The sequence below is a fragment of the Eimeria necatrix genome, genomic scaffold (assembly GCF_000499385.1).
Source record: "Eimeria necatrix Houghton genomic scaffold, Enh_scaff14, whole genome shotgun sequence".
Classification (NCBI taxonomy): domain Eukaryota; phylum Apicomplexa; class Conoidasida; order Eucoccidiorida; family Eimeriidae; genus Eimeria; species Eimeria necatrix.
The window spans coordinates 76,195-96,329 of NW_013652137.1; the positions used below are offsets into that span (position 1 = coordinate 76,195).

Here is a 20,135-nt window from a genome sequence, read left to right on the forward strand (position 1 = left end):
GATACACATTCGTTCAGGAGTTTGGAAGTGCGTTCCTCAAAATACAAGTGCAGAACACCCAAACGCAATTAAGGAAAAACGTAGAACTTGTATCCTCATGCATGTGCAGTGAGCTGTAGGCTTTTGCACAGCGGCATGGAGACGACACAGTCACATCATGAAATGTATGTATTTGTATTCGACAGCTAAATGATTAGTAGTTGTGCGTTACCTGCTCCCCGCCTTTCTTCCCGAAAGGCTCTCAGGAGAGAGATCGCACTCGGGTTGTGCGCATAGTACACCCCGGCAGCAGGAAGCTGCGCCTACACGGCAGTTGGCCACACTTGTAGAAATATTCCGAGTAGGGCTCAAAGCGGGGAAGGTGGGGACGGTTTTTGTAGTGTATTCGCAGGAAATGTTAAGCCTGCAGATGCGCAGCGAAAGGGGGGAGCAAAACAGTGCATTTTCAGTGTTAGGGGGCCTCTCCTGATTGTCCGTTCTGTTTGCCTCCATCGTTTTATCAACTATGCAGTCACAAGCTCGTTGCATGCCAAGCACGTCTCCAGTGCTTCTTTGTTTGACATGGCTTTCTCACTTGTGTCTCTGTGTTGCGTGTCGCTCTATTATTCTTTCCCTATGCTGGTATTTTGGAAATTCGTGGCTCCGATGCGAGGGCAGCATTTGTCTTCCTTGTGGTCCCCTGCCTTTGCTTGCACCTCAGCGTGAAACTTTGTGAACCAGTCCTTGCTTAGCCTACCATGCGGAAGACGATTGCAAGGCACTTAGATCCAAACCAACCGTCAAAACAATTTGCGTGTTTTGTAATCTGGGACTAGGGAAAGAACACTTAGCATGGCAAGTCTCAACACAGCAGGCAGCTTCCCGGGCTGTTCACCGCAACAATTTAGCTGACCACGCTGATCCTATGGTATGCCTGCTGCTTTCTCTCTGCGGGCTTCCACTTTATATCCGTAGTCCGCAAAAAACGCATGGTCCTTTAACTAATAGGTATACAGTTGTTCGTTCCCTTCCCTCTCAGTTTTAAGCCTCAGACGCTTATTGAATATAAGACAGAGATAACAGGACGCGGTTAGTTCTAGCTGCAGAGAAGCACTCCAGGGCGCATTTGGAACCCTCTGCAAATGACAGTGTACTCCTCAGCTCTTTTTCATCCGGTACTGCTGTTCGTATCCTACCCCGGAACGCCGAGTGGAGCAGGACACATCACTGGTAGGGCTCGGTGTCGCCATACTGAAGGTAGACTACTCGGGCAGCTCAGAGTGTTACCTCGAAGTAAATGACCTCGAGGGAAGTCTTCGTAGTGTACACAGCACTGCTAAAGCAACTGCCTCCTCAATAGCGCGTTGCTTCCGCTTAGTACCAGTCAACTCTCTCTGATCATCTTCCGCGTCTAAAATCTAAATCCGGCTGCCATTAGCTACTGGGTCGTTGGGGCTCACGACGGCTCGCTACTCAGTATTGTTTAAATAAAAACAGTACATTTGGGTCTAACTAATTTTGCATTTGTCAAAAGAAAACCATATGCGAAAAACGGCATCAACCGCCGACACGGTCTTCACAAGTAAAGGCAGACTCTCTTGCCAACTACCACCAACCCTCCCGTCAACAGCAACTGCTGCAGCAGCAGCTACTCCTGCTGCAGCTACCGCAAATTCCGTAACAACGGGCTCGGTTCACTACTGGCGCATTCTGTGGGCGTCTTGCTTGTCTGGCTGGCTGTGCATTCATAAGCAAGCGCGTTGTGTTCATTTTCGTCTCATTTCTTTCTCCTATTTTTGTACGCCTCCTTCAGCTCCCAACAGAAACGCCGTAGACAACAAAAGCCCCAGAATGATAAAGACAAAGAGATGGACAGCGAAACGACGACAACAAAGACAAATGCAGACAGCAGTGGCGGGCCACGGCGCGGCCATGAGATATCAGAGGCAAGCGGAACCAGCGATAGCGCACGCTGAGGCAGGAGATCGAATGAGAGAAAAACAAAATCTGCTGCTTTTTGCTGAATGCCCAACTAGGAAACTCGGATTAATAGATGTCCCGATTTGGAAGCTGAGGCCGGGTGACAGCGATCTGCCTCCCACCCAATCTTTAGATGTTCATTCCTTCAACCATCGCTGCAGCAGTGGAAGCCGTTTCTGTTGCCAGTCTCACGGCTTGCTGCTGCTGTCACCGCTGCTCGTGCTGCTGCTGTCGCCGTCAGCAGATGTGCTGTTGCTCTGACAAAAATACAAGCAAACCAAAGCAAAAACAGTTGGACCGCTGCAGCAACTCATGCTGCAGCGGTGGCTCTGCATTCCACACCCGTTCGCTGCGACTAATTGAATGCCTGCAGGTTCTTTAAAAACTTGTACATTCGTCCATGCGCACGCTTTAGTTCACGAAAAGCAATAAGCCTAGACTATGAGCTACAGCTTAGAATGAAGGCATGACAAGAGAGGCGTGATACCTGGCTGTAGGCTTGCTGTGAGACTTTCCACGAGAGTTCCTGTAGAGCCTTTACGCGAGAGCGAATTGTCTCCAGCTCGCCCTCGACTAGAGCTGAGCGCAACTCCTGAATGCGACTCTCTAGATCGGTTTTGTCCTCAGCAGATATTTTGTCCTGTCAGCACATTCAACAGACGGTGTGGGGAGAATACATTGAAACGAAACTAAGCCTTCCAAGCATATGACTAAGAATAATGAAGAAGAACAGTTCACTGTCTACACGATAACTTGTCAAGAGCGCAAACACGTAGGGCGAGAATTAACAAACGAAAAAACGCGGCACAGACATTGTCAATCAACAAAAAACAGGCGGCAAAACAACGGGAGCAAAACCCGGGAGCAGAACGAAAATTGTTATTCCTTCTCTCCTTGGCCTCCCCGTGGCACTAGGGTATTTCGTTCCAAATTCGTCTATATTGGCATCCGTATTCAGGTTCTGCGTCAGTGGGTGATGCCTCATTTCTGCAGTGACATCTCGTGTGCGTACTTTCAGGTCACTGATCTGCTTCTCCACGGAGTAGACGAGCGTCTCCGCTTCATTCTTGGCGGCAACTAAGTCCTTCTGCCTCTGGTCTTCGTCTTTGAACCTCTCCGCGTCTTCCACCATCTGCTTAATCTGTGCCTCGCTGAGTCCTCCACTGCTCTGAATAGTAATCTGCTGCCGCTTGCCTGTTGACTTGTCTACTGCACTGATGTTCATAATGCCGTTTGCGTCCACGTCGAAGGTAACCTCAATCTGGGGGACACCGCGAGGAGCTGGAGGAATTCCCACTAAATCGAACTGACCCAGCAGCTTGTTCGCAGAGGCCATTTCACGCTCGCCCTGATACACCTTGATGCCCACCTGCGGCAAAAGCAGTATCAGTGCAAGGAATAGATACTGCAGCACAAGCGGGCTAAGCGCTGGCAGCAGCAGGCAATGCTACGCACTGTAGGCGGCTGACGAAGAAGTAGCAGAAACCAGAGCGCTTGCAGCACAATTACGCGCAACAGCAGCAGCAACAACCAGAAGCTGCAGCAGAACAAGTAAGGCACAAACAGTCACAATGTCCAACAACAGCAAGCCCTACCACAAAATTAAAAGCGGTAGCAGCACATTAAATTACTAACTTGTGTTTGGTTGTCCGCGGCAGTAGAGAAAATCTGGCTCTTTTTGGTGGGAATGGTGGTGTTGCGGTTGATGAGTCTCGTGAAGACGCCTCCGAGCGTCTCAATGCCGAGAGAGAGAGGGCATACATCGAGCAACAGCAGGTCCTTGATCTCGCCCTTCAGGACTCCCGCCTGTATTGCGGCGCCGGCCGCCACAGCTTCATCCGGGTTGACGCCCTTAGAGGGCTCCTTGTGGAAAATGCTCTTCACCACCTCAGCAACCTTGGGCATGCGGGTCATTCCCCCCACAAGAATGACATCACTCAGGTCAGCCTTCTGCACCCCTGCGTCCCTTATGCATTTCTCGCAGGGCTCAATGCTTTGTTGCAGGAGTGCACCCACCAGCTCCTCGAGATGGGCACGAGAGAGGGAGACCTGCAGATGTTTGGGACCGGATTGGTCGGCGGTGATGAATGGTAGGTTGATCTCAGTTGAAAGCTTCGAAGACAGCTCGATTTTGGCCGTTTCCGCAGCCTCGCGTAGCCTCTGCAGAGCCAGCCTGTCCTTGCTAAGATCAATGCCCTCTTTCTTCTTAAACTCATTCACCAGGAACTGCAGCACCTTCTGGTCGAAATCCTCCCCTCCCAAGCTGGTGTTGCCATTGGTCGCCTTCACCTCAAACACTCCTCCCAGTATCTCCAAGATTGAAACGTCGAAAGTTCCGCCACCCAAGTCATAGACAGCTATGGTGCGCCCGTCTTCTTTTTCCATACCGTAGGCCAGGGCGGCGGCAGTGGGCTCGTTAATTATGCGGAGGACGTCCAAACCCGCTGAGGCCCAATACATACACAGAAGCGAAGGGATGAACGAGGCAGAAACAACAGGGCGCAAGGGTAACGGGCACAGGCACAGGAAGCATCACAAAGGCACACGCGAAGCAAAAACCGGCAAAGTGACACAAACAAGGAGAAAATGAAAAAAAAGACAGCACACACACTTCAAACAGAAAACAACTGAGCTGCAAGAGGCTAAAAGTGAAGCCCAGAACACAGCCACTGGTAGTCACAAGCGAGAGACAATCGCGTTCCAACAAAGGGAACAAGCGGCAAAACCCGTCCCTGAGACTGCCAAATGCATAAACAAAGTAGACAAAAACAACTAGAAACAGCTGAAGGAAGTCCCCGTTGCAGCAGACGAACCGATCTTCCCTGCGTCTTTTGTGGCCTGCCTCTGTGAGTCGTTGAAGTACGCTGGAACTGTGATAACTGCTTGGTTCACATCGCGCCCCAAATAGGACTCAGCAGTCTCCTTCATCTTCATCAGCACAAAGGCGCCGATCTGGGGAAAGCGCAGCAAGAGAAATAGCAGAAGGAATGGAGACGCAAAAAGAGCACACTGACACGAGCTCAGCGAAACTGCAGTAGAACCAATGACTCTCACCACTGCACTCCTAACTGAGCGGCTCTTGCCAGTCCTCCAACTTGTATGCTCCAAGCCCTATCCCCCAGGCCCAAACCCTACCCTCTAGTCCCAGACCATACACCCTAAACTCTTGAGCATGTTGCCTCACCTGTGAGGGGGAGTACTTCTTGCCCCAACCTTCAACCCAGGCGTCGCCATTGTCTGCCCTGATGACTTTATAAGGGAGAATCTTTCTCTCCTTTGCGATTGCCTCCTCGTCGAAAGACCTCCCGATGAGCCTCTTAGTGCTGAAAAAGGTATTTTCAGGGTTGGTGATGGCCTGCCGCTTCGCCACTACACCCACCAGTCTCTGGCCGTCCTTTGTGAAGGCCACCACCGACGGAGTTGTCCTCATGCCCTCGGAGTTCTCCAGCACCTTCGGCTGAGAGCCCTCCATCACTGCCACGCAGCTGTTTGTTGTGCCCAAGTCGATACCCACAACATCCCCCCGTACCCCGCTGAAGCCACGCCGGCTGCGGAGAACACAAGGGAAAGAAAATCTAAATTACTATCCCACTGCTCGCAGTCTGCTGGCTTGATCAAGGGAATGTGCAGATTAGTTAGGCACTGGAGAAAGGCAGCTGCTGCCGCAATGGGGCTACGATGCAGATCGCAGCGCAGCGCCGTGAGAGCAGTTTGAAGTCAGGAAAGGCCCAGAGCAGCACACACAGCAGCAGCGAGGGCAGCACGAAGGCAAACTGCCACACACACAGACAGCGGCACACCCACTAGAACACACACCGGGTACACAGATGCAACTCCGCTCTGCAACACTAGACTCTGGGCCTCAAGCATAATCACAGCAACACAAAAACAACACACGCCAAAATGAAACAACACACTACAAAACGGCCGGCAGACGGAGCCAAAAAAGCAGAGACGCGGCATCGCCACCAGCACCAGCCGTGCGACGACGCGGATGCACAAGCGTGCAAGACTAACCAATCCCTAAGCCATGCATATTTAATTAGCGTATGCGCGAAATTTCTGCGCTAGTGAACGCTACAGCCACCGCATGCCGACGCTGCAACAGTGTCGAGTGTAAGGGGCTTGCTGCTGCTCTTGGAAGCCCCCGCCTCTGGTAGATCGCGAAGGTTCCTCACCTTGCTAACGAAGACAGAGTGCCAACCGCCGCCGTACGTACACCTGAAAAAACCCCGTTGTTCCTTAGGGCGCCCGCGAGGCCTGCGGGGGCACGGCTGCGCGCCCACAGCGCCCTGGCGGCAGAGAGTGCCACTGCTCCCCGCATTTTTTGGAGGAAACACCACGAAATATAATTAAGTAAACTAGAAGCAACTGAATAGCAATGCAGAAAACCAAGAAAAGTCGGAGTTCCCGACAACACGCTACCCCCTTTGGTTACGCTAGGCTCCGTTGCACGCAGCCTGGAGAGCACGCAGGGTCTCACAGCTTCTGAGACCTTCGCCAATCTATTTAAGGGCTTTCCAGCTTACATATAGCAATAAAACAATTTTATCCTGTTTCCCATGTTTTTGACGGCGAGAATGAATCGAGGTATTGAGAAAGAGAGCTCACGGCAGACCCTCCCCACTCGCGGCAGACCCAAGCGTAGCTGCCCAGCAGCCCCACAGACCGCACCAAAGTGAGACGTTTCGCTGCTTGTTCTTTCCCTTTCTTTATATTTTTTTGACAAAAGTGTGTTCAGCCTCATCTGTTGTCTCACTCATTTACTGAGGGCAAGAAGTATCTACTGAACGCCCGTGATCGTGTACCCGGCCGCTTGGCGGTCAGGGGGCCCCTGCAAGACTCTGGGGGCCCTCGCGCCTATTTTTGCCGTATTTCTCTATATCTTGCTTTTTTAGAGAATTTGCAAACAGGTTGACACGGGTGAATGGTTCTGATTGAACGAGGCCCTCGACGGTATCCGTAATTGTACACAGAGGGTGCACAGGGGCCCCATTTCGCTTTTTTGGCTCATCCTCTGCATCAACTTTACCTGGCAGGTCTTTTTCATCTTTGTCTCCCAGGTGTTAGGCTGCTGGCCCTGCTCATCGTCTGGGCTCTGCGTGTTGGGGGATCCTCTGTCCCATACATTCTGAGGGGCCCCCGGGGGTCCCCTGCGGACCCCCATATATCTGCGTTGTCTCTGGGCCTTCCTCCGGTGTCACGTATCGTCCAGGGGTGTTGACCAATGGTCCGGCGGCGGAAAGGATGGAGGGGACCCCGGGAGGCCCTGCAGAACTTTGGAGAGGATGACTTGCCCATCCACATCCGCCGTGGGTCCCCTGAGTACACACCAATGCCACGCCCTTTGGAGCCCTTTTTGCTCGAGGCCCTAGAAAATCTCCCAAGGGAGGCTTCCTCAGACAGTTCGTCTGACTCGTCCAGTGAGAGGAAGAAGAAGAAGAGAAAGAAGAGACGCAGCCGATCCCGCTCTTTGTCCCCTAGTTCAAGTGACTCGTCCTCAAGCGACGGGCACAGGAGGAGCAAAAAAAAAGGCAAAAAAAAACACAAAAGTAAACATAAGAAAAAGGGGAAACACAAGTCGACTTCGCCGGATCACAGCGCCGCCGCTCCGTCTGCTGCTGCTGCAGCAGTTGCTGCAAGGGCAGCAGCAGGGGCAGCGACAGGCGACTCCCAGTCAGACGACAAGATCGTCATATTTGACAAAGCTAGCAGGACGTTTACTTCTGAGGCGGGCGGCGGTAGTTGCGGCGGTATTGGGGGCCCCCTGGGGGCCCCTCACAGTCTGCAGGGCTCCGTTTTTGACTTGCAGAACTACAGGAAGGCATTTGGGCTATCTTGTGGCAACTATACCTTTGTACCGGAGGGGGATTCCATGCCTGCTGCTGCTGCTGCTGCAGTATCGGCAGCAGCAGCAGCAGCAACGGCTGCGGGAGGCCCTGGGGGGACCATGCTGAGTGTCGGTGGGGGATCGCAGGGGGACAGGGGCACCCGGGTGACCCCCAAGACTCACCCTCACCTGTACTGGAGCTGCTGGAAGTGTGGGGCCCTCAATTACAAGACAAGACACCAGTGCATAAAGTGCAATCGTCTCTTCCAACGCTAGGAGACGCCGGGCGAGGGATAACAGCATACAAGGCGAACGGGGAACACGCCTACAGCAGCAGCTGTGTCGCTACAGCAGCGGCAGCATAGCGGCATTAGCAGCACTGCTGCAGCGGCTCCACAGCTGCAGCAGCAGCATCACAGCTGCATCGGCGGCTCTGCAGCAGCAGCATAGCCACAGCAGCAGCGTACCTGCAGTAGCAGCGTAGGTGCTGCGGCAGCGCAGCTGTTGCACCAGCACAGATGCAGCACGAGAAACAAGCAAATAAAACAACACAGAAGTGGACAGGGGCAAGGGTAATGAGACTGCGGTGGGGCCCATAATCAGTCCCCGCGGGCCCTCGTGGCCATTTGTTTGCTATACAACAATGCTCTTTAGATTTGTCCTTGACACAGAGGCGCAGAAACAGAGTTACAGAAGCAGCAAATCGCACAGAGTGAAAAAGACAGGAGCAGGCCGCGAGACAGAGTGCCAATTCATTTTAGTCAGTTGTAAAATGGGGGATTAGTATGCAGTGAGAAAGGTAGAAGATGTCCAAAAAGTCAACGGGAGAACAAAGGTAACGCACAGACAACGGGGAGGGGCGGACGCAGCAAATAAGTTGGAGAAACAGAATGCAGCAAACAGATAGGCAATGGGCGCAGACCAGCCGGTATAAAATGGAACAGTAAAGCCTGCAAAGAACTATAATAGGATCTGTGCGATGAGAAACGGAGTCAGAGAGGCTGCGAGCGGGCGTTGAGGAGGAAATAAACAGAGAGTCGAAAACTGGCGGAGAGGCAAAAGCCGAAAGAGACGGCAAAGAGAGAAACGGAGTTCGTTATTGAACGAAGTTCGACTTCTCGTCGAGGCAGTTATTTGGCAAACAATGCGGCGCCGCCAGGCACAAACTACCCACTACCACTCGCTGCGAAGGTTGGGCACACAGGGCCCCACTGGGGGCCGAAGCACACCCGAAAGCCCCCCGTAGGAGGCCAAAAAGTGGCCTGGGAGCAAGGCAGGTCCTCGAAAGCGTCGAGGCAACACGGGAGGCCAAGGCCGCTGGGGCTCCACATACAAGTAGCCCCGCGGTCTCTAATGGCCTACACCTGGGCATGCGCAGCAGCGCCTTCCTACGTTTGGGGAGCTGAGACACACAGAAGGTGCCATGGTCGCTGCTCGCTGCCGCGTAGATGCGGCTTACTGCTGCATGATTTGCTGCCTTTGGTGTTTGGCTCTTTTGCTTTCACAGTCAAGTCTGCATGCATTTTGCTCGGTTGCACGTATGCTTGTTTGCACGTGCGTTTGGTCTTTTAGGCTATTACGAGTTCCTCATTGGCATCATTTGGGGCCTCCGACAAAAACGCGATTTCGGTGGCCTCTTCCACCGCCTTGATGGCGCCACGGAGCCACCGGTAAACAAACAAGCTCTCACCTGACTCGCTGCTGCTGCTTCTGCTGCTGGGGCAACTACTGCTGCTGTTACTGCCGTTGCTGCTGTGCGGGTGTTTGTCGGGTGAAGCATGAGCGCTGCTAGCGGCACTCGAGGTCTGAGGCAGCAGCTGGGAGGCAAGGTGCACCAGCTGCCGCCTTCCCCACAGTGTGCGGTCTCTAAGTCGCTGCTGCTGCTCTGGTTTCTGCTGCTGTTGCTGCTGCTGCTGCTGTTTGGGCCCCACAAACGCTAGCGCTGGTAGCCACAGGCCCGCAGCAACGAGGGACGGGAGCTCCTGAAGAGGTAGACACAAAGGATCGCAGCAAAAAAGCAATCGCGGCTCGCCTCGACGGCATTCCCGCGAGTGCCTAGCAGCTACGAGCAGGCCTTACCCCTGTAGTCCAACAGCCACTTTCCTCAGAGGCCCCTTGAGAGCCCCCAGGTGACCCCGACGCCTCTACTTGCTCCTCTTGCTGCCGCACCCTAGGCGAACAGCACTGCCCAGCCAGCGGGTCGGCAGTAAGCCGCCAGAGGCGGGACAAGACCTCGTAGGCACATAGCTCCTGCTGCTGCTGCTGCTGCTGCAGCTGCCAGGGAAGAAGGGCCTTGCAGGCCGCGCGGAGGCCCCGCAGTCCTGGGTGCTCCGGCAGGCGGACGTCCCAACAGCAACAGCAGTCCAGGGACGAAAATAAGAAAGGGTCGGAGGAAACATTGAGGAGGCGAGCAGCCAAATGTTCAGCTGTCGAACAAGGGAAACACCACGCAAAAGCTTCCAATCTGCTCCTGCTGGCACTGCCACCACTGCTGCAGTTGCTGCTCTTAATGTCGCTGCTGTTGCTGCTGCGGAGACGGCGGCGAGAGGCAGCATGCAGGTGCTTCGGGGTTTCCTCTGTGCTGCGCGGCCTAAGAGGCCGAGACACGCACCGGTCGATCTGAACCTCGTCACAGCTGCTGCGGCTGCAGCTACTAGGGCTGGTGCTGCTGCTGCTGCTGCAAAGGTCGATGACCTCCTTCATTTGCATTTTTCTCGGCGTAGTGCTGCTGCTGCTGTTGTTGCTTCTGTTCTCACTGTTCCTTGAGGCCCCCTTCACATCGCTTGCGATTTCTTCAGCTCCCATTGCTGCCGCTACTGCAGGCGCTGCTGCTGTTGCAGTTGCCTTATCGGGGTGCTGCTGAGACTGCGGCGAAGATTCCAGCTGCGCCCCTGCCTCCTCTGCTGCAGCTGCCACTGCCGCAGCAGCAGTGCTGTCTCTGGGATGCAGCAGCAGCAACTGTACGAAAGAAGACCCGCGAGTTGGGTGTGGGCGCAGCATCAAATCAGCAAGTGAGACCACCTGCTGCTGCTGCGATTCACGCCGCTGGCCGGGTGAGACTGAAGCGCCCACTTGATGCTTCGCTTGGCGGCGGGAGTTTTCAAATGTGTCCTGCTGCAGCAGCAGTAGCTGCTGCAGCTGCGCTGCCGTGTTGGAGAGAAAGGCACTTAGGCGCAACCACCAGCCCAGCAGCAACAGGAGCTCCTGCCGCTGCTGCAGCAGTAACGATGGCGCTGCAAGAGACCCCAAATTAGAAAAGAAAGCGGACTCGACCAAGGCCTGAACAACAAGCAGCACAAAACACCCACTGGCTCCCCAGCTGCTCCTGCTGCTGTTGCTGTCGATGCTGCTGCAGCTGCCGCATTTTTTGCCCTTGAGGGTGGAAGGGCAGGCGGTGCCAGAGGCGGTAAGGCCAGAAGCGAATGCGGTGGGAACAGCTCGAGAGACGCATACACGCAAAAGCAGGCAAACCGCGAGACACGGGCACGGAGACAGAGAAGTGCGCGCATTTAGGAAGCGCCGTTAGAGAAAAAAGAGCAATTCAGCAGCATGCATCAGAAGCTGCAGCTGAGGTACAGCGGCAGCGCAGCCACCAGCAATAGAGGCAGCAGCAGCAACCTCACCTTCTCCTGGTTCTCAAAGTACGCCTTAGCTAGAGCAACCTGCAGCTCAGCAGCCGACAGCACTGACGCCTGCTGCCGCAGCAGCAGCAGCGCCTCCTGCTGTTGCTGGCTCAGGGGCCACTGCTGCTGCTCCCACTCCCCTTGGAGCTCAAGGCTTTCTTGAGGCCCCTGGGCATCTGGAGACCCCTCCAGGTCTCTGTGCTGCAGCAGCGGCAGAGCTTTGGTGCGCGCGCGCCTGCCGCGTGCTGCTGGTGCAGCAGCTGCTGCAGCCGCCGCGGCGCCGCCTGCTGTTGCAGCCGCAGCTGCAGCAGCTGCGGCCGCCGAAGCCAAAAGAAGACAGTCGTGAATGTTTAACAGTTTTCTGTCACAGGCATCAGACCGTAAGGCCCTCAGAAGGCGCCAGGCCTCCTCGTCAGCCCCGCAAATGAAAGGGGGAGCAGCAGAGCTGTAGTTCCGCAGAAGCTGTTGCTGCAGATCGAAAAGCCGTTGCAGCAGCACGCGGCCCTGGGCCGCTGCTGCATCTCTGCATTTTTTGTTGCTGCTGCCGTTCCTTCTGCTGCTGCTGTTAGTGAGGGCTTCAAATAAAGGCGGGTTTGCGGCTTCGAGAAACGAGCAAAGGCAACCGTGCTGCTCCCAGAGAGGCTGTGCGCTGCTGAAAAGCTGCTGCTGCTGCTGCTGAGCCTCTCTGTCTCTCCTGCTGTCCGCTTCTTCCCGCGCCCGCAGTGCCCCCAAATCCAGCAGCTGCTGGCTCACAGCCTCCGCCTCCATGTCTGCCGCTGCTGCTGCGCATGCAGCAGCGAATGCATTTCTCGCCGCAGCCAGCTCCTGCTGGCGCCGCGAGTCCTCCCGCCCTTGACTTCGTCCCTGCATTTGTTCCGTAGGCTGCTGCTGCTGCTGCTGCACTGCAGCAACTGCCTGCAGGGCCGTGTTGATAAAGCAGCCGTCCTTCACCAGCTCTGCCACCACCCATTTGGCGTCGCTGCTGAGAGAGCGACAGTCGAAGCCCTCACAAACAACACGTAGGGCTTCTGTCCCGCTGCTGTCTAAGGTGCTGCTGCCGCTTTTGCTGCTGCTGCTGTGCGGAGATGGTTCCTTCTTTAAAAAGAACAGCTGCTGCTGTTCCGCATCGAGGCTTTCCAGATCAATTACTTGCAGCTGCTGCAGCTGCTGCTGCACTTTCAAGGCCTGGCTTTCCATGCCTCTGCGTGGAACGAAGCAACGGCTGCTGCTGCTACAGGTGCTGCCGCCGCTACCAGCTGCAGCGGCCGCCGCTGTTGCTGCTTCGTTCTCTTGCCAGCAGCAAAAGGGGCACCGGTAGCGCTGTCTCTCCTTGCGCATAAGTCCGCTCAGCAGGCAGCGCCTCAGAGCCTCGATCTCTCGTCGTTGTTCTGACGCTCGCTGCTGCTGCGGCAGCTGCTTTAATGGGCTGCTAGAGCTACTGCTACAGGCCACGCGATGCTGCTGCTTCTGCTTGGAAAGGGCATGCGCGCTGTCCCCCACGGCATCTGCAGCAGCTGGAGCTGCGGAAAGGTTGCCAGGGGCCCCCGAGGCTCCCAGGCCGTGCAGCTGCAGCAGCGCCTCGCGTCTCTCTAGACGTGAGCCATGACGAAATATGCTGCAGCCTCTGCACAAGGGACAGGTCGGAGAGGCATTGCGGCTGCTGGTGCTGCTGCCGTTGCTGCTGTTGTTGCTGTTGGCCCTACGGATGACGGCAGTGCTGCAGTGTTTTGTGCTGTCGACGCTGTTGCTCTCGCTGCTGCTGTTTGTGGTATTCGCGTGGTTCCGCCTGCTGCTGCTGCTCTTGCTGGCGCTGCTACTACTACTACTGCTGCTGCTGTCGCTGCTATCTCTCTGGCTCCGGCTGCTGCTTCTGCTGCTGATTGTGATGTTGTCGCTCCTGCTGCGTAAGCTGTTGCTGCTGGTACTGGTACTGCTGCTGCTGCTGCTGCGTGCATCAGCAGCAGCACCACCGGGCGGCTTGTCCTCTGTCTTCCCGAGGCGCCGAGAACTGCAGTGACAAAGTCTAGTTCCCCTCAGGCTATACGGGCAGTGCCGCCCAGTGATCTCAGAGGAGCCTGTAGCAGAGCTCACCTTTCGAAGCAGCCACTGTTGTTGCTGCTGCTGCCGCTGCTGCAGTTGCTGCTGCTGGTGGTGGCGCTTCCGCCTTTTATGTGGTGCAGTAGATGCATTGCTGGAGGTCGCGGGAGCTCCTAACGAGACTCGTGGGGCCACTAACCAAGGAGGGCCTCGCAGATTGTAGTGAACGCGCTCTGTCATTGAGCTGGGCACCAGAAATGTGAGCGAAGAAATTTGAGGCACAGCCGCAAGCACGGGCAGGAGTAGAGGAACCCAGGGCTAGAGGAAAACAGAGACAGAGCCAATGGCAGATCAAAAAGTAGATAAAGCCAAGAAGCATATGAAATGCGGGCGGTCCAGTTGTCCTCAGGACCGAGGGAGAGACGAGCTCCAGCGCAGGGGGAGCAGCAAAGGCTGTTCCCTAGTGTACATACACTGCACGGGTGTAAATGCACTGCACAGTCCCTTGTGTTCTTCGGCAGGCCTGCGTTTCTTGGGCCTCTCAAAAGAATCTACAGAGCTGCCTACTCGCCACAAGTTACTGCAGAAGACCCTATGGGCCAAGAGACACTGCGGAAATAAGATACAAGTGCAGATTCCACAAAGGAAGCTGCACAGCGACAAGAAAATAGATAAACGCAACAAACACAGCAGCTAAACAATACCCCATCACGAAAGGATGCTCCCCGATAATCTCTGCTGGGGGCCCATGAGGGGCCCCATGGGGCCCCCAAGGGGCCCCCGTGTGTTGATCTATGGTGCGACCTTTGCTAATGGTTTGCTTCCTTCGTAGGTGACTCACAACGTAATCAAATGACTGCAAATGACTGAGCGACAAGTGCGGACTAATTTTTAGGTTGCTACTCCATTGCAGGTGCTTGTTAAAAGCAGCTCCGGTTATTGGGCCCTGTGGTGGCAATTGGGCCCTGTGGTGGCAATACGGACACCCCAACCAGAGTCCTGTTCCCACGAAGTCTGTTATCTTATTCGCAAGTCAAGTTTGTACTTTAATGCAATGAATTTCACGCACATGGTGATTCTATCCCCAGTTTGCCCTGTCTATACAGACTCTGCGCAACAGGAGAAATATGCTGGAGTTTCCTCAACACAAGTTTATCCAGCCTCGCCAGCTCAGTACGTATGTGCTGATAAAGCCTAAACTGTGGACTTAAACGAGCCACGGTGGTCAAGGCCATGGTTTTAAGCGGTATGGGCTGCTGCCCTGAGATGTTCTTAAGGTGGCCTCATGCAGTGGAAGGGAAATTTTCTGCATGTATAGCTCGCTGGCTGCTTCGTTTCCAAGGTGCTGCACACACAGAACATTGAGCACCTCGGGCGTACAGAACAGCCATACTGCATATGTTGCAACACCGCTACAGCGCGCCTCCGCCACAGCCCTTGCCTCCTTCCTTTTGCATATGTTTGTCTGCAGGTCAGACTTTGGGTTAAGTCGTCGATAGTGTGTGCACGGCCGCAACGGTGCTGTGGGCCCCGCCAGCAGGCACCAGATTGATCCACAGTGACTGGCGTCCCTGAGTGCAGTGTGAACCACCAGTGGAGGGCTTAGTTTCATCCTTGCTGAATAACGCACGCAGTTCCATTCGCGTGGAGATACACTAGTAGATAAACGGCTACGGGGTCTCGTATGAGCTTGTTTGCAGCAGTGGGGTGTACAGCTAGCTTAGCAGGTATACCTTGTGAGTCTGAGCGATTCTTGCGCGATTAGGCACTCAGAAGGTGCATCGACAGAAGAGAAAGTCTAGAGATTACAGCAGAACTTACTGAACTCATGTCCCAATGGCTGCCTCTGCACACAGACTGACCATATAGCCGCCTCCCACCAATAATATATCAACTTGCTCCAGCTTGCTGGAAGCCCTGGCATTTTGCCTTTCATCAGTATGCCGTCTCTGTTCTTCCCGATGCAGTTCGCCTCCTTGAGGCCACGAGTTGTCAGGGGTGACACTGGCTATTTATTCTCCGTGTTAGACGGTTAATCGTTTAGTCTTTTGATTGGAATTTTGATTATTTGAGCTGGCTGGCTATTTAGCTTCGCTGTTGCCTAGCTGGCTATTTAGGCTGAAAACTAGGAAAGGATTCGCGTTCGTTAACTCATGTCAAACAGAACATTGACTTATATCAAAACACACACAAGGTGATGCGCGCCGCACAGAGGTAGCAGAAAAGAAGCTCTATCTTCCCCTTGTCCTCTTCAGGGCGTAGGTGAGCCTTTAGCCCATTCAGCTCGGGTATCCCCAATGGCTGCTACTACTGCTGCTGTTACTGCCGTTGCAGTGGCCGCTGCTGCGGGCGGAGCAGCGTCTATACAGTCAGAAGGACGATAGTAATGTCTTCGCTAGGGCTTCTTCTTAGCTTGCGCTGTCCCAGCAGCAAATGCCACGAAGCCGCGTCCCTTCGAGAAGCCGTCAAGGGTACCCCTGATGCGCTATTGGGGGTCCCGGGAGTGGGGCCTGCTACTCCTACCGAGCAAGGGCCTCTGGGCCTCGCTCCGTTCTCTCGACATGGTCCTTGTTTCTGTTGTGTTCGTCCTGACCTGTCTGGAGAGCTGAGCTGACGTCACCGAAGGAACTCTTTGGCGGTCCCTGTTCGTGGTCTCCCACCTGTCAAGCCCCTCTCTGACAGTCTCCCCCTGCCGAATGGCAGTACGGCCCCTGCTCGGAGCGGCGTTGGGGCGCCCTTCTAGGCTTTGAGTGCTGTTCAAAAGCTGTCCGTTGAGTGTGAATCCTCTGAGGTGTTTCTTAGAGTTGGTTTGCGTCGACTGCAGTCTCAAACTGGGTTCGCCGGTTTGCTGGGAGTTCAGAGAAGTGAGCCCTGTCCTAAGCTTTAGCACTTTCACGCTGTCGTCTCTCCCGGTGGTGTCTGTGGCCTCTCGATGCAGATGCCGCTGCTCCCTGTGTCGCCTGATGCGCTCGGCTTCTCGCTGCAGCCGGTGCAAATAGGCGTCTTTGTAAAGGTGCCGCATGCGCTTCAGACTCCTCCTTACTTTCTTCCTGAACCAGTACACAGAGGCTGCTGCTGCTACTACCAAGCAGCACAGAACCCCCCAAAGCACGAATTTGTGTTTGCCGCTGAAGGCCCATCGCTGCTTCTGCTTATCCTCTTCGTTCTCGAATGGGAGACCCAAAAACCATGCCAGCCGCTTCTGCTTGGCCTTAGTCACTCCCGCCCTCTCCAGGTTCTCCTCACTGGGCGGCAGGCCCCTCTCCACCAATTTTCTAGCCACATGGCGCACTACTTTGATCTCTTCCCACAGGTCTTTGCGCTCCGCCTCAGACATCAAAGGAGTGTTCTCAACCAGCCGCTGGTACAATGGCTCCCCAGCATCCCCTTTCAGCATAGGATGCGGAAGAGCAAGGACCCCAGGAGCTGCATTAGGGCCACCCGGGGCCCCTGGGGCCCCTGGGGCTGCTGCCACAGGATTGATGGGCGCCAGAAGTCCAGGAGGGTTGGTCAACAGGTGACCTGTCTGCAGTTCAAGGGACCCGATGCGCACTAGTGGCTGCTGCTGCTGTTGCTGCTGTTGCTGCTGTTGTTGCTGCTGCGGCTGCTGTTGAGAGGGCGTGGCCCCCGCTGTTGCGGGTGGATGTCCTGGCTGTTGCTGTTGAGGCTGCTTTTGGCCCGCCGCCAGGGCGTCAGCTATCATCTTTTGGGTCTTTAAGGAGACTCCCGCCTCTACTAGATTCTCCGGAGTTGGCTCTTTGCCCATGCTTTTCAGCTTCAGGGCTGCTGCATGGGCAACGTGCAGAGCACGTAGCAGCTTCTGCTGCTCATCAGCAGTGCGGCTTCCCGCGGTCTGTTGCACCTTTTGTAATAGCTCGGGAGGTAAACTGTCGCCCTCCACTTCCTTGTTGTTGGGGACTGGGGATGCATGCTTGGCCTTCTCGCTTTTGCCTGCTGCTGCAGCTGCAGCTGCTGCTGCTCCTGCTGCTCCTGCTGCTGCTGCCGTTGACGAGGGCGAACTTGGTGCGGCGTGTTCCGTTGCCCCTCCGTGAGTAGCCTCCGCCGCTTGTTTCTGCATTTCTTTTTCCTGCTTCTCCCTGTAACAACGGCAGCGCCCGCATCATCAGTTGCATGACAGCATGCAGAACGTCTACCGACTTCGAGCAGCAGCAACAGCTAACACAGGTACGTGACAGCAGCAGGTGCGCCCCTTGAGCAGTAGAAACATCATGAACAACAGCAGCAGCATGAGTCGTTGTGAGTTACTTGTCAGGCTGGCATTCTTTGGCTAGCTGCTCTCTCTCTTTTCTCCTTGCCTCTTCTTTTTCCTCTGGCGTATCCCCACCAGGGCCTAATGGGTCATCTTCATCGTCCTCAGGCTTCTCTGCAAAGCCAGCAGCCAACCAGCTTGAAACCCAACCCACGGGGTGCCCTGTACCTTTGCGCATTAAAAATCGAACTGCATCAGCAGCAGCAGCAGCAGCAGTTGTGACAGCAAAAGAGACGGAAATATTCAATGGCACAACTTCTTTTGTTCATCACAGCACTACTGACTTTCACTTTCCGTGAGCCAACAAAAGCAGCGATAGCCCAGTCAAACCCAGAATTAGCATGCAGAGGCAGCGACTGCAGACTGGACAGCCACAGGAAGAAGCAGCAGCAGCAGCAGAAGATTCAGCAACAGCAACAGCAAAACTAATGAGCACGTGCAAGCGAACCTGGATTGTTGGAGTCACCACCGGAGGACTCCTCCTCGTTGCTCTCCTCTTTTTCGTTATCTTCGTCTTTGTCTTCTTCCTTGTCCTTTTCCTTGTCCTTGTCCTTGTCCTTGTCCTCGTCCTTGTCCTTGTCCTCGTCCTTGTCCTTATCTTTGCCCTTTTCGTCCTCCTCGCCTTTATCTTTATCGTTGCCTTTGCCTTCATCTTCTTCGTCGTTGCCTTTTTCTGTCTTTGCCTCTTCTTCCCCGTCCGCCTCTTCATCTTTGTCTGGGTGTGGCGCCTCCCCTGTGCCTTTGTCTTTGTGCGGGCCCTTCTGGCTGTCTTCGTGGCCGCCTTCCTCATCGGGTTCTTCTGCTTCTGTTTCCCCGTCCTTGCTGCCTATCTCATCGTGATCTGCTTCGCTTGGCTTGTGGCCGCCTGCTGCCTCATCACCATCACCTTTGCCTTCTTGCTCCGAACCGCCTCGCGCTTCTGTGACTTCCGAGGCTCCTTTTGCTGATTTTGCTTCTGCACCCTCTTCCTCTTCTCCTTCTTCGTCAGCGTCGTCGTCCTTTTGGTGGCCGCTGCCGCCTGCACTGCCCCCGCTGCTGTCTTCCGTGTCTGCTGCTTCGCCATCTTCTCCGTCCTCGCCAGTTTCTTTGGAACCCTCTGGACCCCCCTTCCCCCTTCTCCCTTTTTCATCTCCTTTGGCATCTTTTTCGGTCTCCTCATCTGCCTCTTTTTCTGTCCCTTTCTCTGCGTCGTCGTCGCCTTCTTCCTCCTCCTCTTCTGCCGTTTCGCTTTTTCCCGTCTCCACAAATACTGGGACCTAAAAGGAACCCGCAGCAGCAGCAGCAATAGCAGTGCATGTCAATAGTTGCATCCTCAGCAGGTTGCAGCTGCAGCCCAAGGCGTGCAGTGAAACCCCATATCCTTTAGCCCTTTTCATTTGGCTTTTTCAGCCCATTCAACTTGCTGGTGTTGATGATGCTGCTGTTGCGGCTGTTGTTGCTGCTGTTGCTGTTGCTGCTGCCGATCCCGGTGCTGGCAATGCCACGACCAACAAGGGCCAGCTCTTTTCAACCAGCGTGACAGCCCAGCATGTCACGAAGTAGCAACGACAGCAGTTACAGAAGTATCACCAGCAGCACTATAGCAGCAGCAGCATCACCCAGGGCAACAGCAGCAGCACGGTAAAAGCGGCGGTGTAATCTAACCCGTGGCCAGAGGTTCCCTCGACGGAACCTGCCTGGAATTCCCGCCTTAATAGCTTTGACGGGGTGCAGGCAAGTGCAAATTCTGCAACCGTCAGGTCGCAACATCAGTAGTACCAGCAGCACCACAAGCGCCAGCAGCAGCAGGTGACCTCTGCTTCGTCTGGAGTGTCTGTCTTTTGCCTGAGCCCTCAGAGGGTGACCTCTTGCCTTCCTGCTGCTCCACTTACAAAAAGAGCAACGGGGGCCCCCCTGGGGGTCCCCCGGAGGTGTTGAGGCCCCTTTGTGTCTCATGGGGCCCCAGGGGCCCCTTTTGCTCGTGTGAAGCCCTGGAGGCCCTGGCCGGCCATCTTCAGCTGCAAGAAGGGCCCCCGAGCGGGTAAGGGCCCCTGGGGGTCCAACGGCCCCCTGGCGGTCCCCGTGGGGGCCTGAGGAAGGAAAGAAGGGCGCCAGTTGTCAACGGGGCCCTACGACCTCTGCGCTGCAGGGCTTTGGGGACCCTGCAAGTTGGTAAAGCCCTGAGTATCTTGAAAACTTAAAAAGGGAGACCGAAAAAACCTCAATAAGACTCCTTGGGGGCTGTTTCCGGACCTGGACTCGCGTCAGGTCCATGGGCTGGTCATGGGGCCTCAAAGTAAGGTCCTGGGCATAGCTTGGGCCCGATACTCTGCGTCTTTGGCCGCAAACAAAGCCCAAGATATTGTCTTAACTCGTTTCCACTGAAGACACTGGCAATTGTAGGAGCTGGTGCAGATGCTGCTGCTGGTGCTTCTGT

General features: G+C 55.1%; 5 protein-coding genes across 5 annotated transcripts; 2 read left to right on the top strand and 3 right to left on the bottom strand.

Annotated features, from left to right (window-relative positions):
* Window positions 1-2,147: 2,147 nt before the first annotated feature.
* ENH_00015570 (heat shock protein 70, putative) lies at window positions 2,148-6,283 on the bottom strand (the record flags this gene model as incomplete). Its single annotated transcript, XM_013579008.1, has 7 exons — window positions 2,148-2,216; window positions 2,447-2,599; window positions 2,972-3,328; window positions 3,595-4,403; window positions 4,773-4,911; window positions 5,144-5,507; window positions 6,138-6,283. The coding sequence occupies 7 exons, from the start codon at window positions 6,281-6,283 to the stop codon at window positions 2,148-2,150; spliced, it is 2,037 nt and encodes a 678-aa protein (XP_013434462.1).
* A 903-nt stretch (window positions 6,284-7,186) lies between these two features.
* On the top strand, window positions 7,187-8,065 carry ENH_00015580 (hypothetical protein, conserved; the record flags this gene model as incomplete). Its single annotated transcript, XM_013579009.1, has 1 exon — window positions 7,187-8,065. One exon carries the CDS (start codon window positions 7,187-7,189, stop codon window positions 8,063-8,065), a length of 879 nt encoding a protein of 292 aa, XP_013434463.1.
* A 1,292-nt stretch (window positions 8,066-9,357) lies between these two features.
* Window positions 9,358-13,689, bottom strand: ENH_00015590 (hypothetical protein, conserved; the record flags this gene model as incomplete). Its single annotated transcript, XM_013579010.1, has 3 exons — window positions 9,358-9,771; window positions 9,869-11,068; window positions 11,413-13,689. 3 exons carry the CDS (start codon window positions 13,687-13,689, stop codon window positions 9,358-9,360), a joined length of 3,891 nt encoding a protein of 1,296 aa, XP_013434464.1.
* Window positions 13,690-13,792: 103 nt separating this feature from the next.
* ENH_00015600 (hypothetical protein, conserved) lies at window positions 13,793-14,146 on the top strand (the record flags this gene model as incomplete). The annotated part of the gene is made up of 1 exon (XM_013579011.1): window positions 13,793-14,146. The coding sequence occupies one exon, from the start codon at window positions 13,793-13,795 to the stop codon at window positions 14,144-14,146; it is 354 nt and encodes a 117-aa protein (XP_013434465.1).
* A 1,788-nt stretch (window positions 14,147-15,934) lies between these two features.
* On the bottom strand, window positions 15,935-19,654 carry ENH_00015610 (hypothetical protein, conserved; the record flags this gene model as incomplete). Its single annotated transcript, XM_013579012.1, has 4 exons — window positions 15,935-17,546; window positions 17,716-17,833; window positions 18,168-18,975; window positions 19,487-19,654. The coding sequence occupies 4 exons, from the start codon at window positions 19,652-19,654 to the stop codon at window positions 15,935-15,937; spliced, it is 2,706 nt and encodes a 901-aa protein (XP_013434466.1).
* Window positions 19,655-20,135: the final 481 nt, after the last annotated feature.